General features: G+C 40.9%; 1 protein-coding gene across 1 annotated transcript in view; it reads right to left on the reverse strand.

Moving 5' to 3' along the window:
• FMNL2 (formin like 2) overlaps nt 1-27691 on the reverse strand; it is a 310958-nt gene that overhangs the window by 39684 nt on the left and 243583 nt on the right. The window contains 2 exon segments of the mRNA XM_053908723.1: nt 22142-22235; nt 23968-24044. Coding sequence (XP_053764698.1) covers nt 22142-22235; nt 23968-24044 — 171 coding nt within the window.

The following is a 27691-nucleotide window of genomic DNA, read 5'->3' on the forward strand; positions in this document are numbered from 1 at the left end:
TATATGTAGGATGATCCTGAAAAATTCCCCCAAAATGGTGTTTCATAATGTTATAATGCAGCCACTTAATCCCGTCATGTTAAATCCCACATAAATATTTATTTCAGTGAAGAGGAAGATTCAAGAAGACAGCAGTTTTGTCTGTTTGGTTCACTATGCTACCTTCAGCATCTAAAACAATGCTTACCATGTTGGAACCTCTCAATAATATTTGTTGAATTACACTGAAAAAAGGACAAATGACTAATTATGTTAAGATAACACTTAATGAAAGGATGATCACGTTGATGAAAAAAGAACCATCAGCCCATAGTAGACAGGTGCTACAGGTAAATCTTTAGTGGTAATTCCTGTCCAAACCATGTGATGGGAACATTAAGCCTTCAGCCTCTGAGGGCCTTCTAAATCTCAAGGCAACTTAATTTTCTCAATAGATGCACACCACACTTTACTGTATTCAGACAACAACTCTCCACGTATTTATACCTGCCTTAACAAAAAATAATTACAGAAGAAACAGTGCATGAACCCAGTCCGGAGGAAGACAACGAGGCTCCAGAGGGAGCACTGGAAGTCAAGCCTTTAAAAGCACGAATCCAATCCCACCGACAGAGCCTGATTCAATGGGACCGGGGGGCGCTGGGTGACACGCACGTGCACAATTTTAAAAACACTACAGATCATTTTGATGCAACTCCACAAAGGCAGAGACATTTAAAGGGATACTTTGTTCTGCCACTCATCTCAGCCAGCCCCTCTGGAGAATATGAAGCAAATTCCTGGAAGCAAAAGGTTTGTTAAGAGGCGGGGGGTTGAGGCATTACAAGCACAGCTCCCTAGACTATGACATTAGCCACATCTTGTGCCCAAAGGGACAAAACTCCTAGCCTGCAAAAAGGACCCAGTGGGTGAAAACTGCCAAGGCTGGATATGGAAAGGATCAGAATTACAACCTGAATTTTCTTTAAGACAAACCCCAACATAAGAACTTGTTTCCCAGGAGAATGGTTTACTTCAGTCTGTTTTGGGGAGGTCGGTAGTGGCAGGAGAAAGGAAGAGAAGTTGTCTTGAATCTGCAAACAGCTACCAGCTACCAGAAGCTGTGACTAATGGTCTGTTGAGCAGCTAGCACTCAACAAACTAGAAGAAGCAACAGCTAACAATGAACAGCGACGATGAATACAATTCCTTCCATGCAAAACCATTCAAATCAAAGAATGTCAGGAATCTGGAAAGTACCTGGTGCCCTCTATTTATGAATGAGACTGATACCTAGACAAATCATACATCTATAATTTGATGAAAAGTCAATGCAGAAGCTAGAACCAGGTCCCCAAGTGCCAGCCTGACTGATGTTCTTTCTCCAACACAGCCTAGAATGTGCAGATAAACATATATTACTTAATCCTGGAATGCTTTAAACTGTCTTTGTATCCGAGACAACAACAGATGAAAAATGTTCTTGTTAGAAAACCACAATCATGACACTGGGCATATACTTGATGTGCCTGCACCACAGTCTTCCATGGAACTTCTAAAAATGGTGGATTCCTGGATCTAAATCAAGACCTACTGAATGAAAATCTCCACAATGGAACTAGGAATCTGTGCTTTTAACAACTATTCATGGCTATTGAACCAGTGGCTTATATAATATAGACCAGCAGATTAAAGCCTGACTACCAATTGTAAACCAGGTAACTAGATCATTAATTCTCCAATTCATTCAATCTCTGACTTAACAATAAGGAGATACAGTTACCATAACTGGGTATCATGGGAATGAAGTAGGAATTTACCCACTGCCCCTGCATAGGTACAATGAATAATAAGGTAACTCCCAAATCAGAGACTGTGTGCAAGGCATTAGAAAAAAGGGATTTTATATGGCTGAGGAAAGCACATATGGGCAGCAAGAAAATGATTCACAGCCTGTTAACAAAATCTTTTTTAAAAAAGGCATCAAAACTAGGACAAGCAATATTAGATTAATTTCGTGCTGGGTAAAGATCCCAAAAACCATGCAGTACCCTGGTAGACAGGACTGAAACAGACATTAAGAGCTTTGAATAGGGGCGCCTGGGTGGCTCAGTCGGTAGAGCGTCCGACTTCAGCTCAGGTCATGATCTCATGGTTTGTGGGTTCAAGCCCCGTGTTGGGCTCTGTGCTGACAGCTCAGAGCCTGGAGCCTGCTTTGGATTCTGTGTCTCCCTCTCTCTCTGTCCCTCCCCTGCTTATGCTCTGTCTCTGTCTCAAAAATAAATTAAAAAAAATTTAAAAAAAAAAAGAGCTTTGAATATAAGCATTTGTTTAGAGAGCATCCTGTCAACAGATAAATCCATGCTAAGAACATATGTGTTAGGAAACAGAAATACCTTTGTCAAAAACAACAGACTTAATATCTTCCAATTTATAGCTGTTGTAAGCTTGGTGAAAAGAATCCCAATGCACAAAAATGACATATGGCCAGCAGAGATGCCAGCTTCAAGGAACTTTGGAAGAATGATCTGATGGACCACTCTCCTCACTCACTGGGAGACCCAGAAGGGCCTCTCCTGTCAGCTTCACCAAGCCCCTCTCTGGAGAGGTTTAGGTAGACAGTTCTGCTGCCAATCTCGACTAATGAATTCAGGGTGGTATTTTCTGACACTGTTCCAAGGGAACAGCAGGGATTCCAGAGGCCCCCTTTATTTCTACTGAAGGAAAGGAAGCATGCAAACCAGATTCACATTTGTTCCTACAATACTTCAGCAATCATTAAACAAGTGTATACCGTAATCCCACAGGAAATGGGAAGATATGTTTGGGGAGGTTGGTAAAGCTGTGTTCGGCATCAAAGGAAAGCCGTCCCAGCTCATACCGCTCACATCTGGACCACCCCCACACACTTGGTTCAAATGGGACAACCATGGCTGAACATGTCTCTTCTTTCCTTTGACACTGACCTGGTTTTAGAAAACAGGGAGGATAAAAGAAACAAGATGCCAATTCTCAGTTGTGTTCAGAATCCACACATCGATTGGCCTTCATGGGGATGCACGCAAGGACTTCACCAAAGTGTACATAAGAGCCAGGAACGTATCCGCACGTATGTATTACTGAACGTTATATATTGCTGCAGAGATCTGCCATGTGCCAACAAAGGCCAGACAACGTATGATCTGAGAACTTTCAAGTAAAAAAAAAAAACTGTTCTGTGGCAACTGAAATCTGTCATTTCTTGACTTTCATATAATCAAAGGTATTTCTCATTCCCCCCGCTAGCTTTAACACCAACTTACTGTATCGGTGATAAGAAGCCACTGAAGTAGGTGGGGGAATGAGCAAATGGAAGAAATTGCAGCCACAGATAGGCCCCGAAGAGGAGACTGCAGAGAATACTCCATCGGGAATTAGGCTTCCACTACTGGCAGCCAGGACTACCAAAAATTAAGTCCGACAGCAGGAAGATAAAAGTATACACCCTGGAAAAACATTACTCTGCTGTAAACTGAACAGGCACCTTCATTTATAAATCAGTCTCATGTGAATCAATACCCTGGCCCTGAGTAACACCACAGAAAGCAAAAACCCTCAGGCTCAGGTCGTGGACCACAGACTTCAGTTTACTAAACATCCACCCATCCCTGAGGTCCTGCCTAACATCCACTCCTCTTTGCACCTTGAAGCTCTAACACTGATGGGGTCAGGGGATACGAGGGCAGATATAGGACTAAGCAGGGGACCCTAAAACCTGGGTCATAAGTCACAGCTCTGCCACCACTCTGCTGTGAGCTTGGACAACTTGGTGAACCTCTCTAGACTTCCATTTTCACATCCATTAATTCAAGAGCCTTAGGTTATATTTCTTGTTTTCAAGGCTGCTTTTAGAAAGCCTTAAGGGTGACAGAGGAATACTTGGGGGGCTCCCAAAGGGGGAGCTTGGCAGGCAAAGGAAAAACACAAGTAAGAAAGGTTCTTGGGACTGCCGTCCTGGTTTATCCAGCTCTGCTTTATTGTACTGAGTTGCCTGATAAGATTTCATTGAAAAAAGTTTCATTGAAGGTTTTCATTGCTAATAAAAGTTTGAAGAAAAAAAAAACCCCCCAAAACCTCACTTGCTATCTTGAAGCTCTAAAATTCTAATCTAGGCATGGCCATATAACATGATATTCCCAAACTGACCAGCCTGGAAGCTCTACACAAACCAAATTTAGAGGGAGGCACTCAGCTACACAGGTCCTGTGTGCCATACATAAGGGCCAGGGCACCATCTCACAGCATCTCGCTCACTGGTTCGTGTAAAGGAGATAAATCCTGCCCTGCCCAGATAAAATGGGCCACACCCAGGACAAACAACATACATTTTCACTTCAAGGAGAACTGAAGCAAAAGCACAACTCGTGCCAAAAAACGACTCAACTCTGCTCTCCATCTGTGAAAGACATTTCTGAACACTGTCCCAAACCATTTGGATAAATCTGGGGCTCTGGATGCAAAAGAAGCAGTGCTTTAAAGCGTCTCTAAGGGTGAACAGGGGTTAGGGGAGGATTTCCCTTAAGGCTAATAGCGAAGAAAAGATGGTTTTACAAAAGCCTGTAATAAAGAGTATTCTCGCCAGCCAGATGCTGAAATGAACAACAGACTGCCGGCCTTCAGCCACCTCTCCGTCCCCCTTCAAGGTCAATGACTGTCTTTGGCTTCCCCAGCAACAGCTCCCAGGGCACCACACAAAGTCTGCAGCCAGACTGAGGCCTGACTCTTATGAGGTGGTTATAAAACATGCTTCTGGGTTAGTTACATAAAAATTAAAGGCCCCTTGCTTAAGCGTTTCCTTCTTGCCCTGCTTGCCTGGTGCCTGCTTCAATACTTTCTTTTTCTCCCTCACAATAGGCCCCTGTGATCCACACGGCTCCCCGCAGGAAGGCACCTCTTAGGAGGCACGGTCTATTATGACTGATTACGCTACCCTTCTCGGGGCCTGCTCAGGAACAAAAGTTCCGTTTTCTTCTCAGGGCCGCATGAAGTCAACAGTCGTTTCACAGTTTGCCCTAGGTGAAGAGCATCTTTTACCTTCCACTGAGAGTGCCCCCGGTCTGAGGATTACTTGACCCCATGACGGCCTGACAGAAGACCACTCTGCTGGGGTGTTCTGTGCTTGCAGGGGTCTACAACCTCTCTCCCCTCAGGTACCTGGACGTTTCACACACTGACACCACCCGGCTGCTGGGTCAGAAGCACACCACTTGGACCTACTGCTGGCTCTCATGTCTCCCGGGACTTAAAGGCAGAAATATTCATCAGATTGAAACATTCTGCAACTAAAACACCTTATTTCACTCTGCAGAAAACTATGGAAAGCTGCACAATGGAATGCACTCTACAGTCTATTCAACCCTCCTCCCCCATAAATTAATACAACATTTCTATCAATGTTGAACCGGTAAATATCTGATTAGGAGCCAGAGGTTTCATCCACGTAATGCTAATCACCCTCGGGAAAACTTCAGCCACTTTTCCAGATGTTTCAAACATCCAGATGTTTTGGCATGAACCACACAAAACATCCAGATGACCCTCTACTTTTCATATATGTGTTTTGCTGTACCGAAAGAGTCCTGACACAGATGGAAGGGCTAGTAAAGTCCCCCAAGAATAACTCGTTGAAACACCACATCTTAAATGAGAAATGCCTTTTTACTGCTTCCCTGAACAAAAATGACCTTCACTACATTCTAGAGAGTAAGGCTGCACAATACAGTTCTTCATAAATGACATCTTCCAGAAATATTCCTAATGTCTGACTTGACTCTTTCTGGCTTCAATATAAGACATATCTCTTGGTCGTCAGTAAGAACACACGGGGATTCTTTCAAGGCTTCTATTCCTACAGGAAGACCAGAATACACTGCAGCTCAAGACAGACTGGTATTTAACTAGCTACCTGAGGACTAAATGACAAGCAAAGGCCTTCGGTCTTCTCTGGGATGACTGATCCATCAGACTCCTCTAAAGTAGGAGAAGGCCTAACACTATCCTTTTTTTTTCCCATTCATTTCTCCTCACAGATTCCTTCTTTGAGCATACCCAATTTGGCCCAGCAAGGCAAGGGAGAGGACACAATGACACTTTCTAGCGGTCATCGAATGTTCACTGAATTGTACCAACAGCACAGGAGAGGAGTTGTTTAAATCCTGTGGCATTGTCACCACATATCTCGGGGCCTGCTTGGGAGGCAGATGTCAACCCATGCTCTCTTCACTCCGAATCACAAGTTGAACTAAATCTAACAAAGCTGTGCAATGACTTCAGAGCCCTTAAAGACAAGGACTCTTTGTTTGCTAGATCAAAGACCTCGGTGAACAAACAGGCAAATGCCTGAGGTTTGTCCACTGCTCCCTCCTCTCATTCCACATCTCCTCCAGTTTCTTCTGTGCTCTGCCCTAATCCTGGATGTCTATCAGGAGGACCCTACTCTCATCTAAATGGAATCACTTCCACCTGGCCCAACAACAGAGCAGACAGTATACTTGGGAAACAGTTCTTAAAATAATGGTTCTGGGTCCAAGGGCTTCTGAGGCCCTTTCACAGAGCCTGTGAGGTCAGAACTATTATCACAATGACACTAAGGTGTTACTGCCTTTTTTACAGAGTAGGCAGAAGTGGTGCAGAAGCAATGGTGGGTGAATAAAACCACTGCTGCCTGGGCACAACTCAAGGCACTGGCACTAAGTATTACAGTAATCACTGCATTCATCAGTGTCCATTTAAAACAAAAAGCCAGGGTCACTTAAGAATACCCTTGATAAAAGGACATATCTGATAAAGGGTTAGTATTCAAAGCACCTAAAGCACTCATACAATTCAACACTCAAAAAAACAAAAAATTGAATTAAAGATGGGCAGAAGACAGGAACAGATATTCCTCCAAAGAAGACCTACAGATGACCAACAGACACAGGAAAAGATGATCATCATTTACCATCAGGGAGATACAAATCAAAACTGCAATGATACACCACCTCACTCCTGTCAGAATGGCTAAAATCAACCATACGAGAAACAACAAGTGTTGGCGAGGATGTGGAGAAAAATGTGGGTGGCAATACAAACTGGTACCCGCCACTGTGGAAAACAGTATGGCGGTTCCTCAAAAAGTTAAAAATGGAATTAACACATGATCCAGTAATCGCACTACTTGGTATTTACCCAAAGAATACAAAAACATTAATTCAAAGGGATACATGCACCCCGGTGTTCATCGCAGCATCATTTACAATTGCCAAATTGTGGAAGCAGCCCAAGTGTCTATCAATAGATGAATGGATAAAGAAGATGTGGGGCGTGTGTGTATGTGTAATGGAGTATTATTCAGCCATAACAAGAAGGAAATCTTGTCATTTGCAACAACGTGGATGGAGCTAAAAACTATAATGCTAAGCAAAATAAGTCAGAGAAATGTTTTCACTCATAATGTGGAATTTAAGAACAAAACAAACAAAGGAAAAAACCAGAGAAACCAAGAAACAGATTCTTAACTACAGAGAATAAACAAATGGCTACCAGAGGGGAGGTCGGTGGGGGGAGGGGTGAAATAGGTGAAGGGGATTAAGAGTACATTTATCATGGAGAGCACTGAATAATGTATAGAACTGCTGAATCAATATATTGTACACCTGAAACTATTCCAACGCTGTATGTTAACTATCCTGGAATTAAAATTAAAAGCTTAAATAAAAAATACCCTTGATGATGCAATAAAAAATATTAATTTTATTCCATCTTGACCAGTGAATATATACCTCTTTAGTATTCTATAGGACAAACTGGGAAGCCTGCCTAAAGCACTTCTGCTATTTACTAAAATACGGGTGTCTTGAGGAAAAGGGCTTCTGTGATTATTCCAGTTGCAAGACGATCTAGCCATCTTTTCATTATTTAAAAGAATAACTAACACACTACAGTTATTCAGACTTAAAAATGTGGCAGGAAATTTTCTTGAAAATGGATGAAGGAAACGGACAAATATTGAGCTTTCAAGCAAAACTGAGAATTGTGGAGAACTTCTATTCCCCATAAGTTTGGCAGCTTTTCCAATATTTACAGATTTTTCTGATGAATTTGGTGGTGATAATAATGTGATTTTTTTTTTAAATATTGCATGATGAAATTTGTCAGTTTTTAGAAGATGTGAATAATTCAGTGAATTGGTATTTCCCAACTAACTACTGCATATTGTTACAAAACTACAATCATTCAAGGTATAAGACAAGCAAATAAATTTTAAAGTTAACAAGAGTACAAGAATTTCATTAATACAGTTTCAGATTCTACTTTAAGAAGCTACTACCTGTCCAGTGTTTGTATAGTATAGTTTCAAAACATAAATATCCACTGTTAACTATAAATTCTATTAAAATACTTCCTTTTCAATCTGTACATTTGTGTGAGGCTGAATTTTCTTCAACTACTTCCACCAAAACAACACAACTGAATGCAGGGGCAGACGGGGCATGAATATTAAGCTAGACTTTAAAAGATGTATAAAAATACAGGGGCGCCTGGGTGGCTCAGTCAGTTGAGCATCCGACTTCAGCTCAGGTCATGATCTCACAATCTGTGGGTTTGAGCCCTGGATTGGGCTCTGGGCTGACAGTTCAGATCCTGGAGCTGGGCTTTGGATTCTGTGTCTCCCTCTCTCTCTACCCCTTCCCCTGCTCGCTCACTCTCTCTCTCAAAAATAAACATTTAAAAAAAATTTTTAAAAAAGATGTATAAAAATTTAAAGTAATGGCACTATTATGGACTGGACTGTGCTAAACTGTGTCTCCACAAAAGTCATATATCAAAGTCCTATCCTCAATTCAACTGTATTTGGAAATAGGGCTTTTAGCAGCTAAGGTTAAATGAGGTCATAAGGGTGAGTCCCTAATCCAATGACATTGATGGCCTTAGGAGAAAAAAAAGAGCCCTTTGTACACACACACACACACACACACACACACACACACACACACCCCTAGGGAAGACCATCTGAGGATACAGCAAGAAAGCAGCCATCTGTAAGCCAGACAAGGACCCCCCAGAATCTAACCATGTTGGCATGAGGACTTTCAATCTCCCTAACTGTGAGGAAATGCATTTCTGTTGTTTAAGTCATTCAGTGTATGATATTTTGTTATGGGAGCCCAAGACGACGAAAACAGACAGTAGAAAACAGACTACTGACATGGATTTAAAAAAAAAATTTTTTTTTAATGTAGAGACAGAGACAGAGCACAAGTTGGGGAGGGGCAGAGAGCAAGGGAGACACAGAATCCGAAGCAGGCTCCAGGCAACGAGCTGTCAGCACGCAGCCCGACGCAGGGCTCGAAATCACAAACTGCAAGATCATGACCTGAGCCAGTCAGACATTTAACTGATTGAGCCACCCAGGAGCCCCTGTCACTGATATTTTTTTTTTTAATTTTGAAAAACAGATTTTTTTTAATAACATTAACATGTAATAAGTCTATTATGTTATTTTTTCTTGTTTTTATTTATTTATTTGGAGAGATAGAGATAGATAGAAAGGGGGAGAGAGAGAGAGAGAGCATGAGCAGGGAAGGGGCAAAGGGAGGGAAAGACAGAGAATCCCAAACAGGTACCACTCTGTCAGTACAGAGCCCCATGTGGGGCTCAAACTCACAAACTGAGATCATGATCTGAGCAGAAATCAAGAGTCAGATGCTTAATCAACTGAGCCACCCAGGTGCCCCTCTATCATGTCCTTTTTAATGAATAAGTATCAAAATTTTTCTTTCCTTTCTAATGGGGTAAATACCAATACATAACCTGCATAAAGAAAAAATTGGGGGATCCTTCATAATTTTTAAGAATGTTGGGATGCCTAGCTGGTTCAGTTAGAAGAACATGTGACTCTTGATCCCAGAATTGTGAGTTCAAGCCCCACACTGAACTGAATATAGAGATTGCTCAAACTTTAAAAAAAAACTTTGGGGGGGGTGGGCGCCTGGGTGGCTCAGTTGGTTAAGTGTCCGACTTCGGCTCAGGTCATGATCTCACAGTTCATGGGTTCGAGCCCCATGTTAGGCTCTGTGCTGACTGCTCAGAGCCTGGAGCCTGCTTTGGATTCTGTGTCTCCCTGTCTCTCCGCCCTTCCCTGCTTGCTTTCTCTCTCTCAAAAATTAAAAAAAAAAACATAAAAAAAAAAATTTAATGTAAAATGGGGTTGTGAGGCCAAAAGTTTAAGAACTACTAAATTATACTACTAGAGAATAGCTTCTTGGGGCGCCTGGGTGGCTCAGTCGGTTAAGCGTCCGACTTCGGCTCTGGTCACGATCTCACGGTCTGCGAGTTCGAGCCCCGCGTCCGGCTCTGGGCTGATGGCTCAGAGCCTGGAGCCTGCTTCCATTTCTGTGTTTCCCTCTCTCTCTGCCCCTCCCCCGTTCATGCTGTGTCTCTCTCTGTCTCAAAAATAAATAAACGTTAAAAAAAAAAAAATTAAAAAAAAAAAAAAAGACAATAGCTTCATTTCTACAAAGATGATGAATTCTCAAAACCCAAAACCTGCAGAAGCAAATGAATGGGTTTCTAACAGTAAAATGTCTTACAAGATTGTCGGGGAGTCCATCACACCATACAAAGGACTACGACATCTGCCATCTCTCCACAAAGATGAAGTCACATCTTTCAGACAGGGCAGATTTCCCTAGACAGCAAGAAACCTTCCACCAGTTTACAAGGTAGAAAAAGATCAAAAAAAAGAAGAAGTCTTTAGTTCTTATGTTACACAAGGACAAGTACAATCCCTGGCATTAGACAGGTTAGAGAGCAGTGGATCCCGACCATTCTCCGTTGTCTCTGGGATGTGCCTACTTCTGTAGCATGGAGGCTCATTACAAAGCTAGATATTCTTCTCCCAAAGCCAAGTGAGTGCTGAATTCTGAGCAAGAATATGAGAGAGATGAAACCGTTCTCTCCCACATGGTCTGTAGGGCATGCATTCCCCAAAGTTCTGGGACAATCAAACTCAGTGAATCTACCCAAGTAAACAGATTTGCCCTAGAACGCATGATACACTAAAATATCAAACAATAAAGGACAAATACACAAGCAACAAAAAGATGATTATCTTTTAACAATGCACTAAACATGCCCTTGATAACTACTGCACAGAAAACACTACTTCCTAGTTTTACACCTAATTCCTGGAAAATACTTCAAAATGGCAAATTCGGTGCTGTTCTTAGCGGTATACCAGTAAACCCAGGATACCACACGTGTTGCTGGTACACTTGTGGGGAAGGAGCCCTCATTTTCCACGGCCAAAACCATACTGCTGAAACAAAACAGGGCTATAGCTCATGTTACTCTAATTGGCCATTTCTACTCTCCAGTGACGCAGAGCTGGGGGGAAAATTCCGTCAGAGAGCTCAACTTCATGATGAAGGGTGACTGACAGTGATTGTTGGACCACAGTCAGGAACCACGGAGCCATTTTCTTCTGCGTTGTGTTTGAGACAATTGTTGTGAATGAAAACTAAGCAGGACTATACATCCTTGGCAGATTGATACAAAGAATGAAAGAACTAGGCAGGACCCACATGCGCCACTAAGGTGGAGGAATGGCTGTAGGACTACAGAGAGCAGAACAGAGTCTGGGTGTGAGGGAGGAGCCAGTAAATGAAAAGTCTGAATCACGGCTCAAAAGCTCAGTCTTCCAAACACTGGCCAAGAAATCGATGCTTTCACAGACAGGCCCTTATGAGCGGCAGGTACCATGTACCTCTAGTACATCCAGTTCACTTTCTGGATAGGGAAGCAGCAAGTTTCTTTGACACACTGCAGATTTTTTTTACTGACACTTGGGTGTAGAAACCGATGCAGCCATTTCCGGCCATTTCCAAGGGACTAACAATCCGACATAGTCTAAAATCACAGTGCTCTATTTTTATTTTAAGCTTGTTTCAGTCCTACCAACCGCCCTTAGACCTGTTACATCTGTTCTTGCTTGTAAATTTTTGTACCAAACATTTCATTATCTGGGTACTTTGTTTTCATATCTGTAATATAAGAAGCACTTAACCTTTCTCAGATGGAACCATTTGAACATATATGCATAATACATACTACACACATAGGCATGTGCAAACCAGATTTTATATAGAAATATGAAACTGTAGAATTAGAAGGGACATAGAGACCATGTGACTAACCTGTCATCTGAAGCAGGAACTTGCACCACAAGATACCAGACCCACCAGGTATATTCTAACTCTCCTGACTGTCTTTTGTGCCCTGTGCCGGTCTCTTCTGAGCATCCTTCCAGTCCATTCTAGCCTGGCCTCCTTTCTCCCCTAGGTTGAGGCCCCAGGGAATTAGTTACAGGGAATTAGGAGCCCCAGGCTCCTTAGTTACAATCCTTGTCTCTATTTAGATTACACACACACACACACACACACACACACACACACAATCCCCAATATCTCTGTTTAAACCTGTTCTCTCCTCATCTTTAGTTCATAACCAAGAATATGACATTGGACATTTTACCATCACTAAGAGAATGAATTTAATAAAAAACAAAGCCTATTTTCTTCTCCGGAAAAAAAAAAAAAATCCCAGATATCTGTTTATTGTGGCTGTGCTACTTTGTTTTTGTTTTTTTTTTTCTATAACGTTTATTTTTTTTTTGAGATAGAGAGAGAGACAGCATGAACGGAGGAGGGTCAGAGAGAGAGAGAGATACAGAATCCGAAACAGGCTCCAGGCTCTGAGCTGTCAGCACAGAGCCTGACATGGGGCTCGAACTCATGGACTGAGAGATCATGACCTGAGCCCAAGTCAGATGCCTAACCAACTGAGCCACCCAGGCACCCCTGTGCTACTTTGTTCTTAATTAAATGTATATAATTTGAATAGATGTTTATTCTCCTCTTATGTCTGTCCCCAAATTCAATGGATTATCCCGTCCTGATTTTTGTGGCTTCATATCCATTGTCATGGCCACAAACTTGATCCAGGGCTCAGTCCCTTAATACCTGAACTACTTACCTTCCAAACTCCAGCGTCTCCCCTCTCACACACTTCATACAGAGCATCAGTACTCTAAGATTTATCAGAATTACCTAAAATGCCCTTCTCAGATTTCCACAGAATCAAGGAGAACAGATATAAAGACACTATAAACAGTAAAGTGCTTTGTAACTATTAGTTGCTTCTCTTTCCCTTTTTCTATTCCTTCCTACTTTATCTTCCAGTCGAGATTCTATCACAGGTTTCAAATCTCTCTGCTCTTCCCTCCTCAGAAGCTGAATCATGCCTGCGTCCTGCCATGCTTTATTCTGTATCATGGACCCTGGTCAGACGCGGTTCCTTGCCATGCAGCACAGTTATCCTGACCTATCCCACTCCAGGACAGACCGAAGCTGTTTTCCCCTTCTGTTCCCAGAATTCCCTCCACCCACCAAACACACCTCTTCCTTCCTTTATAATGCTGCTCAAGACCAATCCTCTCTTTTCAGGCCCCATACAGATAGCCCAGTTAGTTCTGAATTTTACTAATAACTAAAAACCCTCCAATAAGCTGCTCAATCTATAACTGTTCCAGTTAGGTTTGTTTTGTAGTAGAAAATTGAGGGTGTTGTATAAACATGTGTATGGTAGATGACAACACGTTATGTAAGATTGACTGCGCCCTGTAAGTCAATGGATATGATAAAAACCCCAAAGTTGCCATTTACTAAAGTATATCAGTAGGTCTATTTACTCTAAACCTCTTGTTCTTTATTCCTACTTCATAGGGTGAACCTTATTAAAGTAATATATCGTAGCCTGTTGGTATTCAGCAAACAATAAATGGGAGTCTTCCTATTTCTATATGTGTATATGCCTTTTTTGTACACCTGACAATCTTTTGGCTAATGTTTACAACATGGAATAAAATGGAATTGATTCACGAACTCTGCTCGTGTTTTCTTTCTGAAGATGATTGTTGATTAGTTTAAAAGAAACCAACCAGATAAAACCCTTATGTATTAACTATGGAGCGCAAATAAATTTAAAAAGGTGCTCAAGTTTTACAAGTATTTAAATTTCAAATGAAATCTGAGCTTGACTTACACAGGAAGTCAAGCTCAATAAGCACACTCATGGCAGTAACTTACAACTAGTTTAAATTATAATAGGGAAAAAAAACTGTATGCACAATTCAGAACTTTAAGAATTTTAGAAAATTAAAGAAATACTACTAGAAGGAAAAATCTACCGTACACAATAGGGACATTTAGCCACATGAGGCAGGTTACTTCCCAAATACTACAAGCACCAGGACACACACACACACACACACACACACACACACACACACACACACACAAAATCAAGGCTACTCCAAACCCCTTCATTTGTTTCCCTTTAGGACCTGTTACTTTACATAAATACATCTTTATGCTGTTACTCATAATACACACATGCATATTATATACACACATATATACATACATAAGATGTATATATATGATTTATCCTTTTCCTGGTTGGCATATCTAGCATAGCACTTTCATAATTATTTTAACAGTTCTATGTAAACCTAGCAGCCTAGTTAATAAGAACGTTAATATAGCCCTGGGTCGAAGGCTTAGCCACTGCTTAGCACTGAACTTAATGACTGCTAAAAATAACCTATAACCCAGATTTGACATTTTAAAACAATTCTATTTTCACTTAATATAAACGTGCTTTTAAAAGCACCTAGGACAAATAGAGAGTATGCAAGCATACTTAAATACCAAGATAAAGACAAAAAACTCCTTTTTATACAAATCAGGGTGGAGTGAGGGAGAAAAAGAATAGGGAGGTGTTCTTTCACACAGGAAAAAGCAACCAAGGGGTCCCTAAAATAGACTCAAACATTATTCTGCAGAAGTAAATACCAGAATGGCAACCAAATCCTGACCGGGAACTAAAAGCTCCCCATTCTAATGGTTTGAGGAGTTGCGGATGATGCTGTCAGAGCTGTAAGACTTCTCATTCCAACTCTCTCATCAACTCGCAGCAGAGTACTTCTTATCATCCATACCTGCCTTACAACCATAACAACCTTGAAATGTCAAAGAAACACTTCTCAAGTGAAAGTGCTGTGTTTAGGGACCTGTGCCAGCCCCTGGTGCAGATTCTATGAGGTCTTAAAGTAACACGCAGCTCTCACTGGCTTTTTCCTGAGGTCTTTCATTGTTATCTTCCCAGAATATCCAAGGGGACATATAGGCCTACAATTTTACAGCTGGCAAAGGGCCCAGATTTTGGAAACGGCATTTTTACATGAATAAAGACAAAAAGGAGGCAATATCGTGTTTTTGTTTTGTTTTGTTTTTTTAAGGTGGCTGCAATGAATGAAATAGAACATGAGGCTCCCTATTGGGTACATTGCACTGAGCTTGTGGAGAGAAGGGAGGGTCTAATTAAAAAGGTTGAAAAGCAAAGCATTTCTACAAATGCTCCCAGATACCACGACAATCTCTCTGTCCCCAGGTGCCACTACCTTCTTGTACTTTTGTTCTTTTGTTCCCGGCCCACACCAAAGGAAAGTCTTGTAGATATTAGGAGTAAATTAATACAACAGAGATCCAAGGAATGAGAAATAGGAATGGCAAAATCTCTAAAACCAATTTCAAACCCTAACCACACCCTGCTCTGTCAGAGTGACCTCATGCTAAGCCCACTGCCAATGGACTCGTGCAGCAAAGAATAACTTTTTTTTTTTTTTAACTGAAAGAGTAGATCTAAACAGCAAATGTTTGGAGAACACATTTCCTACCACTGTTTCTTGCTTCCTTAGGCTACAGGGCAATATGAAGGCTCTGGAATAAGCAATGGGGTCTTTCCTGATCTGCTCTTAACTTCATATCCCACCTTTTGTCTTCCCCACACCCTGCTCCTTTTAAGAATGCAAAGTACAGCAAACTACAGCAACTATAGTCTTTGAAGCTTTGTTAGGATGCTACCTTCTCTGTATAAAAGGACAACTTTACCTGGCATGGTAGGCTGAATAATGTCCTCCACAAAGATGTCCATGTCCTAATCCCTGGTACTTGTAAATATTTACGTTACATATACAAGGGACTCTGCAGGTATGATTAAGATAAGGATCTTGAGATGGAGAGATTATCCTGGATTATCTGAGTGGACCCAATATAATCACAATGGTCACTAAAGGAAGGAGGCCAGAGGATCAGAGTCAGAAAAGGCCACAAGGCAAGGAACATATGCAGCTTCTAGAAACGCAAAGGGTAAGGAAATGGATTACCCAAAAGAACCTCACTCTATAGACTCGTTTTACACATCTGACCAACAGAACTGTAGGATAATATGCATTGTTATAAGCCACTATGTTTGTGGCAATTTATTACAGCAGTGATAAGAAACTAATATACCTAGTTCACTCTTATCCTAAATTCAGCTCAGGGACCCTTTCCAATAGGAAGCCTCCTCTGGGAATTCCCACCTCATCTGCCGTCCTTCCTTCACCTCCTCTTGGTTAGCTGTTATTCCTCTTACAAAGCATCTGACATTTACCTTCATAAAGTCTAGTAGTTTAACTGTCAAAAATATTTATTCTGTTTTGTTAACTGGACTGGGATGCTTCCCCTCAACACCTTAAGTGTAGGGCCCATGTCTTACTCATTTTCTTATTGCCAGTTTATCAATGTATCTGACATAAAGGGGCACTCAAATATTCATGAAAAAATTTTCCAGTAAGTTAGCATGACTCATCCCTTAATGATCAACAGGAGACCAGCCTTCACTTCCTTAGGAGATGATAAAGACATAGATGATAAAGAAATAACTAGTTCATTACCAGGGACTCAGAAATCCTCTGTAAATGGCTCCTTTCTCCTCTAGAAAGGTTCTCAAAATATGATTTGCCCATAGTAAACTCGCTTGAAAGAAGCAATAACCACCCTTTCTAACTCCAGTGAAAAAGTTTATAAAGCTTTCGGTCTTGAGGAGAAACCGAGTATTGGGTTGAGAGGAGGAGAAAGAGAAAACACAAGAACAACTATAGATATATTGGTAATTCTTAAGAAGTTACTGAGGTGAACCGTATTTTCCAAAGATGACCACAGCAGGCTCTCCCACCCCACATGTTCTCCTGCACTGTGACCCTCACAATCCACCATCAAGAGGTAAAATCATTGATTCCCCTTTGCATTTGCGTTGGCCTTAGTGACTCACTTATCGTCAACAGAATGCAGCGGAAACGACACTGATGGCTCTGACACTAGCTCAGAAGACATATTGCAACTTCTATCTCTTTGAATACCTGATCTCTAGATGTTCCTTCCTGGACAGTTCCTCTTGGAAGCCAGCTCTCATGCTCTAAGAACCTCCAGCCACATGGAGTTCTACATGGAGAACTCATGACAGGCTCTACTGAGTTCAGTCTTTGAGTCATCAGAGCCCAGAAGCTAGATACTTGATGAAGAAGCCTCCAAATGAATTCCTACCCCTAGTCATTGGGATCTTCCCTGATGAGGCCCTGGGCACGATGGAGGTGGGACAATCATCCCTGCCTGGCTTCCTGATCCACAGAATCCAGGAACATAATAAGACTATGTTTGGGGTAACTTATTATACACAAGCAATAACTGTAACAGTTAATAAATAGTTCAAAAGAATAATTGCTGTGACTCTGCTTCCTGATCCCTGGAAGATGGACTGGCCAGAGAAGACTTTCAGTGAATCAGATTAGTGTAATTCTTGTCTCATACAGTGAAATACATGCATGCTTTAGAAATGTAGCTCCCCGTTTGAGATCTGAGAAAATACATTGCTTATAGTTCACTGAGAGACAGAACAAAGTACCCTTCCCTCCGTGTTGAAAATTTTTACCAGTGAAGGAATTATCCGGATGGTCTTGTGCTGAATTTATAATCCTATACCCTCAAATGTTCAAGAGGTTAGATTAGACGAGATTAAACTCAGAAGGATGCTGGAAGCACACCAAAATGTCTGCTCTCCTTCCTGCCCAATTTGGCCCATTGTAAATAAAACTTGACAGGCTTTCTTAAATCAACTTAATAATGTGTAGCATGAGTGCTTTCCAGTGCCCGGTAGCTAAACCACATCAGCTTTCTTAAGAAGCCTTCTAGAAAAAGGCCAAAAAAATAATGGCTACTGCCAAGAGTGTTGTGCACTGGAGCACTGGTGGCCTTGAGTGACTCATTTCACAAGGCTCCACCTCTCTATACTAGAAGGGCAGAAGTGGGAAGGAGTTAGGCCTTTAATAACCCAACTCAGGCCTCAGGCTTATTTGTTAAAGCCAGATGCTGTCATTTTGGAAGCAGATGAGAACACAGTTATAATCATTCTGGAATCCTGATGAATTCCAGGTGCACCTCCCAGCAGCCTGGGGGAGCTGGTAGCTCAAAACCCTCCAAGAGTTTTATTACTAGTATCATAGCAGGCTGTTCCATTACAGAATCTGTGGGCCTTAGCATCTTTCCCTCTAACTTCAAATGGGAGCATTTTTGCCAGACTTTTGGAGACACTTTCTTAAAAGCAGTTTGTCAAACTTATCAAAGAATAGAATGCAAAAAAGTAGGAAGACTAAGAAAAGTTGGAAAGAGTAAGGTCTAGGTAGAAGACTTCAAGGTTCCTAAGGGAAACTGGATTAAATAGTGCTCATAACTCTAAAGCTGGGGCTAGTTCATGTCCTGCCCATAAGTGTACTTTTATGGCCTAGTGGATCACTAGCTATGGTCCATGGTATTTGGGAGAGAAGAAAAAGCATGATGAGAAACTCAAGAAGTGTTTATGGTGGCTAGGCTTCAAGGGCACACAGCCTGAGTCTAGCCACATTTTAGAAACGCTTGCCCATTTTCCAGGGCTGTTTCTCTAGGCTCCTTGTCAACCCTGTGCCTTTCTCAACATCCTTCCAATCAACCCTTTCTTCTGTACATTAGAGTCAGTTTCTGGTTCATGCAAACAAGACTCTGCACTAATGCAAATACCAACAGAACGACCTTTGCTTCGAAACGTTTTATTTTTTCTGCCTGTCGGGTAGGCCAACTGTTCAAAAACATACATTGCAATGCAACTAAGAAAGTATCGATTCAGACAAGATGGTAATACATCCCTCCACATGGCTAAATTAGCCAGTAAGTGAAAAAGAGATGACTCCTTGTTCTCACCCTGGTCTTCAATTCAGGACCATAAATTTTCATGAGGAGATGTTTCAACACCAAAACCAGATGTATTAATTCCTTTTATTTAGGGGAAAAATTTTAAGAGAAAAGAATTCAAGGAGTACATGGTTGACTGAATGGTTTAGTCTTTACGTACACCTTACACTCACATTTTCAGGGATGTCATAAACCAGGCTTGGAATAAGAATTCATTTATCATCAAATACATTGAGGTGATATATGTGCTTATTCATGGGACCTCCACTCCCATGAAAAGCAAGGCCTTGCGTTAATATTCTTCCTGCCATCAGCAATCATTAAATTGGAAGCACCTCCTCTTTTCCTAAAGTATGTACTTCAGACATGTGGCGAAATTCTTGGCAAAACACAGAAAAACAAACTTGTTGAGATTGTGAATTTCAACTGAAATGTGAGAAATTTAAGGAATCACACATAAAAGTCGATCAAAAGCTAAAAGATACCTTCCTTTAATTTACATTTGAATTAATTTGTGGTGGTCAAATAAGACAGAATGGATTTGTTGGCTCAAGAAGTAGAGAGGGAAAACATCCTGCTACATTCTTAAGACACATGGTCTTTAAATTTCCCTTTAGAATCTGGTACCATATTGCAGCAGTATGCTTGGCTGTGCCTTAACAATGATCAAAGCCCAAAGGGACTGGCTTCTCTATTGCACATTACTTTATCTGCAAAACAAGATACTGATGTCTGATGTGGAACCCCACGACTACCTTCCATCAGTTCTCCTGGTGAAAACAGGGAAAATCCCTTCATTTTTCTTTAGGAAGTGAATGGAATCCCAACTTACTAAAAGGGATAAAAAAGCTTTAAAAACAATCTTCTTGAAGGTAAAGACTTTTTGTTGGCCCTACTCCCTAGTATCCTACCTAGTACCTGCTATGGTACTCTCTCTCTGCCATGATCAGCTCAATACAGATTACTCTCACCCAAACCCTATCTGCACAAGCATCTGAAATCTTAAGTACAACTTTTCCTGATCAGGAACAGCTGCCTCTCACATCTCCCTAAACCCAGAAGATTCCACTGACATTTTTGCCAAAATGATTAAAGAATACACTATTAAATGTGATGTATGAGAAAATAAATTCCCTCACATAAAATAGGAGAAAAGAGAAAAGGAAGAAATTTAAAAGACTCTGGGCTGACAATGGCATTACATTAAAAACAAACAAACAAAAAAAGGATCAATACAAATATGTTTTTCACCCTAAGACTGAACAGATAAATGGGTTGATGCTCTTTTGACATGGACACCTCCTTGAGGTTAATGCATGCCAAGAAGACACAGAGAACATGGCTCTTGTCCCTTTTCTTCCCTCATGGCATTGTTTCTCTAACATGCAAATGCCTGTCCAAGAAGAATCAATCTTAAACACCATCATTTATATAAGTAACTACAGAAATGAGGCAGATTCTGGTCAAAGCTTTTAAAATTCTAAGTCAAAACAAGGGTGCCTGGGTGGCTCAGTCAGTTAAGCGTCCAACTTTGGCTCAGGTCATGATCTCGCGGTCCGTGAGTTTGAGCCCCGCATCAGGCTCTGTGCTGACAGTTCAGAGCCTGGAGCCTGTTACGGATTCTGTGTCTCCCTCTCTCTCTGACCCTCCCCTGTTCATGCTCTGTCTCTCTCTGTCTCAAAAATAAATAAATGTTAAAAAAAATAAATAAATAAATAAATAAAATAAAATAAAATAATAAAATAAAATAACATAACATAACATAACATAAAATAAAATAAAATAAAATAAAATAAAATAAAATAAAATGGAAGTTCAGAATCAGGAGCACCAAATCATGGTCCTGGCTCTGCCACTCATCTAGCTATGTGACCATGGACAAACAAAATGTATTTGGAATTTCAGTTTTGTCTTCTAGAACATGTAGACATTAATACTTGTCTCATATATTCTCACAGAACCACGTGATTACATGTGTGCACCTAGGCATAGCACCTGCCATAGAGTAGGTCTTCAATAAATACTAGCAGGGTTTTATTCCAGAGGCTCCCAGGAAAAGACGAGCAAGAGTCTGTAAGTCCCTCTTAAATCTGATTCTAATCCAGGAGCATCTGGAATCAAATGGGACTGCCAGGATAAGCCACAATTTGGCTGACAGTCTTACTGAAGCCTGAGCTCCAAGTGCCTTTACTTATTTTTGTAATATCCCACCTCAAAGTAGCCTCAGATGTTAGGCACATACAAGGGGAGCCAACAGGCACTCTTTGGGGCCATGTAACCCTGCACTCTACCACCCAGTGATTATTTCAGTCATGATGTCTTGATACCGTGGGCCACAATCCTTGGTATCATATTATCTGTGTGCAACTGTTTCTTCTGTAGTCCTTTTAGTTTCCATTTTCAACCATGCAAGTCCCAGGGTTTACCGTTTGCCTAGCAAAGGATCACCTGGTTAAGATTACAAACTGCTAAAATCAGTGTGTGTATTTATTTGAGAGGTTTCTGGTGGCATTCAGCACGGCAATGATAATGTATGTGATTTGGGGAAAATAGCTACGATTGAAGAGTTCATAAAATGTACACGGTGGGTGCTCAAGTATCAACCATAATGAAAACCACAGACGTTTAACAAAACATGTTTGCAAACTGGCAATTCCATGTTCTCCAAATGGAAATAGATCCTGCAAATAGTTTTTAACTTTTCTTGGAAATGAGACATCAAAGAAAGTTTAATGCATCCATTTAAGATATTTAGACTAAGTTCACTACTTCTCCCTCAGTGACGTCTTAGAAAATTAACTAGTCTACCCTGTAGGCCCCAAAATAAATAAAACGGTAAACCATGGTAATCACCACTTATCGTGGTGATCATTTCACAACATATCTCATAATAAAACATACACACAGAAAATGTAAATCATTCTATTTAAAGATGTCCAAATATGTTTGTGTGAGCGAACTCCCAAGTATCCTACCTCCTTAAAGTTGTCAAATGCTGATAAAATGATTTCATGCCCGCCTCTGACAAGACAAACAGCTGCCAACAGTTCTAAGACAAGGGCTTTTGTTCTGTCGAAACAAGAAGAAACAAGCAAAAAAATAAAAAATAAAAAATAAAAAAAATCAGTGAAGTAACATGATGAATCAACTCTCCTTTCCTTCCAAAATGGCTATGATAATAAAATAATTTGTTCATGTATGTTTCTTAAACTTTTACTAAGGTATATTTATATTAAAGTACATTTTTAAACTTTTACTAACTTCTATGTATGTGATTTATCTGAGGTACCAAAGTTGGAAGGAATGTTTCCCACTCCCAACATTCGAATTAAAATGACTCAATAATGAAAATTAATTCTGGGAAGATTAGTCTTTCACTTCTATCAGTGGGTGACTCAGTATGATATGTTTGAAAAAGTTTTATTGATAAGCTAAAGACCATTGGGAACTTGAGAATATTCAGAAAAACAACCCACTGGTTAAATACCTTCTCTGGTTTTAGAGTCAGAGAAGTAACATTTGCCCCCCAAATTCAAAATCTACTGAAATTAATGTCCTATATTTCAAATCTGCTAATTGACAGATGGCGCCATAAAGATCCCCTGTGACAATGCAAGTTTTTGTCACCACTTCTTTATATGTAGGAGATCTGAAAGGAGCTGGATTACAGCGGTACTAATACAAGAATATTTTCTCTGACTAAAGAAAAAAACTAAAATGCCATCTGAAGTATTTTTAGAAAGAAACCCTTGGCAATACAGTCTAAGTTGTCAAATACAACATCAAGAAGAGCATTGTTTTTTTCATAAGATCACTTCTGTATTTTTTTTTTTTTTCCTGGAAAAAGGCTATTGCCAACCACTAAATAAAGACCGGCCTGATATCCACAATGTCAATTACTTTAAGAAAAATGAATAACAGCTTCCCTGTGATAGTTGGCAGGGACAAAGAAGCAAGAAAACCCAGATTTCCTAATAAACTTAGGAAGCAATTGTAAATTTGCAAAAACTATTAATTAGGGGAAGTTTGAAATAATATTCAACATTTAAATAGGACTTTACAGTTTGCAATTCATTCCATGTCAGAAAGGATCTCATTTGAAATCAGAATTTTTGGTGGCATTAACCAGTGTTTCGATATATGGTCCATGCAGAGGTATCTGGTGAAGGGAGTAAGACTTGTGAAATGCGGAATCCCTCACCAAAATGGAAAACACATTATAGTAACTAAAATAAACTGATGAAAACAGGCTTCTAGGGATAATATGGGATGTGAATAATATGGCACTGGCTTTTAGAGGCAAGGGAGTAGAAGAAGCAATCCACGTGCACAGTTATTTTTGTTTTGTGTTTCTTTTTTTGTCTGGTAATAAAAACTACACATGTAAAGGCTGCCAAGTAAAGTGTAGACAAGGAAGAGTGGTTGCAGTTAGCTTTCAGCAGTAAGTGGTGTAGCTAAGTCTGTATGGAGGCTCTCCTGGCCCTAGTTCTAACAACCAGGCAAACTCATGCTCTCTACCAGATCTGGCAAAATTTGCAAGGATGCTAAAAACCAGGCCTAGAGAGAAGTGAAAGCTTGAAGAGAACAGTGAAGGGGTAATGTCTCCAGGTGCTCAACTCCACCACATGTACAACTGTAACTTCGCTGAGAAGAGAAGTCTACACAGCCAAGGAGTGTACTGGCAATCTTAATCCAAAGAGGTACATTTGAAAGTTTCCAAACTCTAACCTGGCTAGATGTTGACCAGCCCTCTGCTTCCGTTAGGTAGATTTATACTTGAGCAATTACAAAGTAAGCTTACCTTGGATTCTTGTTGTTCAAGCTCAGTGCGATCTCATTGACAGCATGTGGATGAGACATGACCATGTTGAAGCCATACTGAAATTAATGTGAAATAGAGCATTAGAGAGAGTCAGCTTAGGGGGGGGACTGTCCATAGTGATTTGAAAAAAATAAGGAGAACTTGAAAATTCTACCTAAGGTAATTTATAGCATCACAAATGCATTTATGTTTCTGGCACAACAGTGCCTGAATGTATTTCTCTATGAAAAATTTCAGGAATCATGCTATTATCAAGAGACCATATTCTCATTCTTTATGACTGAACTATGTGTTTCCCTTTATTAAAATGCTGAAAAGGCTCCAGTCCAGTGATTCTCAATCTGGCTGCTCATCAAGATCATGTGGAAGAGGAAGAGTAAAAACAAAACAAAACAAAACAAAGCAAAAAAACATAACACTGATTTTCCAGGATACACCTCAGGTCAATATACTTTGGCAGGCGAGAATTTTACCACTGAACCACCAATGCAATATACTTTGAATCTCAAGGATCTGAACATTTTTTAAGCTGACTTCTCTATGCAGTCAGGATTGACAACCACTGCTTCACATCCCTTCTCTGGGCAATGGCTATCAGGACCAAAGCCTAGGAAGACTTGTCTTATCCTGAGGCATGTTAATTAAAGGAAGTAACAAGTTCGACAACAGGCTCCAGAATCACTCTTGGTTCTGCTGATTTGAGGAATCATTCCTTCTCCTCCAAGCTCACTCTCAGTTCGTGACTTTATTTCTCATTACCCAGAGAAAATATAAGGCATCAGAAAAAAAAAAAAATCTTCTAAAAGCTCCCAACCCAATATCCATCCACCCACAGATCCACCACTTGCCTCCTCACCTTTTCCTGAAGAGGAACCCTCCTGGGCTCCAATCCAAGGCCACTCCCTCCTGCTAAGTCTTTGATACCCTTCCCAAGAAGAGCCTAGGCTCCAGCAATTCTCCCAGCCCTCATCATTATTTCTCCCTGATTCCTTAGCATAAAAACTCAACTTAAACAGTAACAACAACAGCAAAATTCCTCTTGACCCTACAACCTGTGTCTACCTGCTGCCTTGTTTCTCTGCTAACATGGACCGCATAACTCCAAGCACTCAGTCTCCTCCTACTGACGTCTCTTGCAATCACTTTAAGTTTTTATGTATTTATTTTGAGAGAGAGAGAGAGTGAGTGGGAGGGGCAGAGAGAGAGGGAGGGAGAGAGAATCCCAAGCAGGCTCCGCACTGTCAGCATGGAGCTCGATGTGGGGTTGGAACCCACGAATCGCAAGACCATGACCTGAACCTAAGTCGGACACTTACCGACTGAGGCACCCAGGCACCCTGCAATCATTTTAATCAGGCATATCATCCCCACCTCTCCAATGAAACTGTTCATCCCAGAAATGCCAATGACCCACACTTTGCCAAGCCCATGGCCAATTCTCAGGGCTCATCTTGACACAGCAGCAGCACTGGTCACAGCTGAGCACTCTTTTCTCCTTCAAACACTTCCTCTACTTGGCTCCTACCTCCCTGTCTACTCCTCAGTCTCTCTAGGTTTTCCTCATGTCTCTGACATTTAAACAGAATGCCTCAGGGTTCATATTTTGGATCTCTTTGCTTCTCTGTCTACCCCTGTTGATCTCATGCACTCCCCTGGCTTTAAACACCATCAATTAAATCCCAAATTTTTAACTCCAGCTCAGACTTCTGCCTTGAATTCCAGACTGACATATCCAACCACTTATTTAAGATCTCTATGTGGACGACTACAGACATTTTTATTATTATTATTCTTTATTTACTCTTGAGAGATAGCGAGACAGAGCATGAGTTGGGGAGGAACAGAGAGAGGGGGAGACACAGAATCTGAAGTGGGATCCAGGCTCTGAGCTGTCAGCACAGAGCCCGACAAGAGGCTTAAACTCAAGAACCACAAGATCATGACCTGAGCCAAAGTTGGACACTTAACCGACTGAGCCATCCAAGTGCCCCGACTACACACATCTTAAAGGTAACATCCCTGAAACTTCGTTCTTAATCTAGTCTCCCAAATCCTGTAGCCTCCCCCATCTTAGTAAGGGCTCAAGACAAACACTTCAAGGCCCCCCCCCACTCCTTACCACATATCCAAGTTGTCTTTACCATGAAAAGAAAACCAGAATCCGGCCACCTGTCATCATCTTTGCTCCTATAATCCTGGCCCATACCACCATCAACACTCACCTAAAACTAATGCAGCAACCTTCTAAATGGTCTACCTCCTTTCGTCTTTGGCCCCCAAGGTCAATCCTAAACACAGAAGCTAGAAGGTCATGCTAAAATCAAGTATCAGATCATGTCACATTTTCCCTCAGAACTGTTCAATAGCTTTCCACTCACAGTAAAGACGGTATCCTTTCACTGGCTTATAAAGCCCTCCACAGTCAGGACCCCATGTTAACTTCAGATTTCATCTACCTCTCTTCTCTTTCTTACTTATTCTGATGCAGCCAACCTGGCCTCCTTCTTGGGCTTGGAGCACATCAGGCTTATTCCTGCCCCATGGCCTTTGCAGTCATCCTTTCTGCTACCTAGAATCTTCTTTCCCTAAAATCTCTCACCTTGTTTCCTTCTTCAAACTGCTACTGTGAAAAATTGCTACTTCTCCAGGACACTTTCCCAGTTGGCCTCATTAAAACTGAACACACACTTTCATCACTTCCCATTATTTCCTGACTAGTTTTTGCACAGTATTAGTAACATTGCTCTGGAGCCCGTGTCCCTGGATTTAAATCTGATTCTACCACTTGCTGGCTAATTAAGTAAAACTTCGTTTCTCTGTGTCTCAGTTTCCTTATCAGTAAAATGGGGATAGTAGTATTACTAATGTCATAGGACTGTTATAAGCTTTAAATTAAGTACCAGGCTTAAAAGCACTGGTCCTCTTAGGAAACACTCTAAGTGTGAGCTTTCGTTTCATCTCATCATCATTACTGTTATTTCCAACACTGCATGTTTTACCAATTTATTTATCACCTGTCACCCCTTTCATTAGAAAGTAAGTTCCCTGGGGCATTTATTCCCTCTGCCCAGAAGAGGGTCTTTCTGGCAATGCTCAAAAAATATTGACTGACAGAAAAAATAAAATGCACATTCTCCCTCTTCAATTCAGCACCCTTATGTTGGGCTTGAATTCTAATACCTTCTACCTACATGTTTACCTTCCACTTCTGCTTAGACCCACCTTTAGCATCCCTACCCATGGATATCAAATCCTATTTTTATATTTGAATTACGTTTCTCTGATTCTTACTCCTGGTTCCACTTACCTAACTTAAACCCTATCGGGCGCCAACTTCCACTTTGTTGTTAAAGTTAATCCAATTCACACGTTAAGCTGTCTCTCTCCCTGTTATGTTGGGGATAACTTGCATCACCATCACCTGGAGAAGGATCTGCCCTTTCAACAAGAATCCTCCAGGCACTTCTTCTAAAGATTAAGAACCACTAAGCCCAAGAGACAGTAACTGCAACTTCTCACCTTTTTACCATATAACCCTTTGAGAACCACTGACCAATGTTAAGAGTCTATTCACTCCTAATGTTTTTTTTTTAATTTTTTATGTTTATTTGTTTATTTGGAGAGAAAGAGACAGAGAGAGAGTACATGCACACACAAGCAGAGGAAGGGAAGAGGGAGAGGGAGAGAGAACCCCAAGCAGGCT

This window comes from Panthera pardus, unplaced genomic scaffold (assembly GCF_024362965.1).
Source record: "Panthera pardus isolate Hobbes unplaced genomic scaffold, ASM2436296v1 HiC_scaffold_10, whole genome shotgun sequence".
NCBI lineage: Eukaryota > Metazoa > Chordata > Mammalia > Carnivora > Felidae > Panthera > Panthera pardus.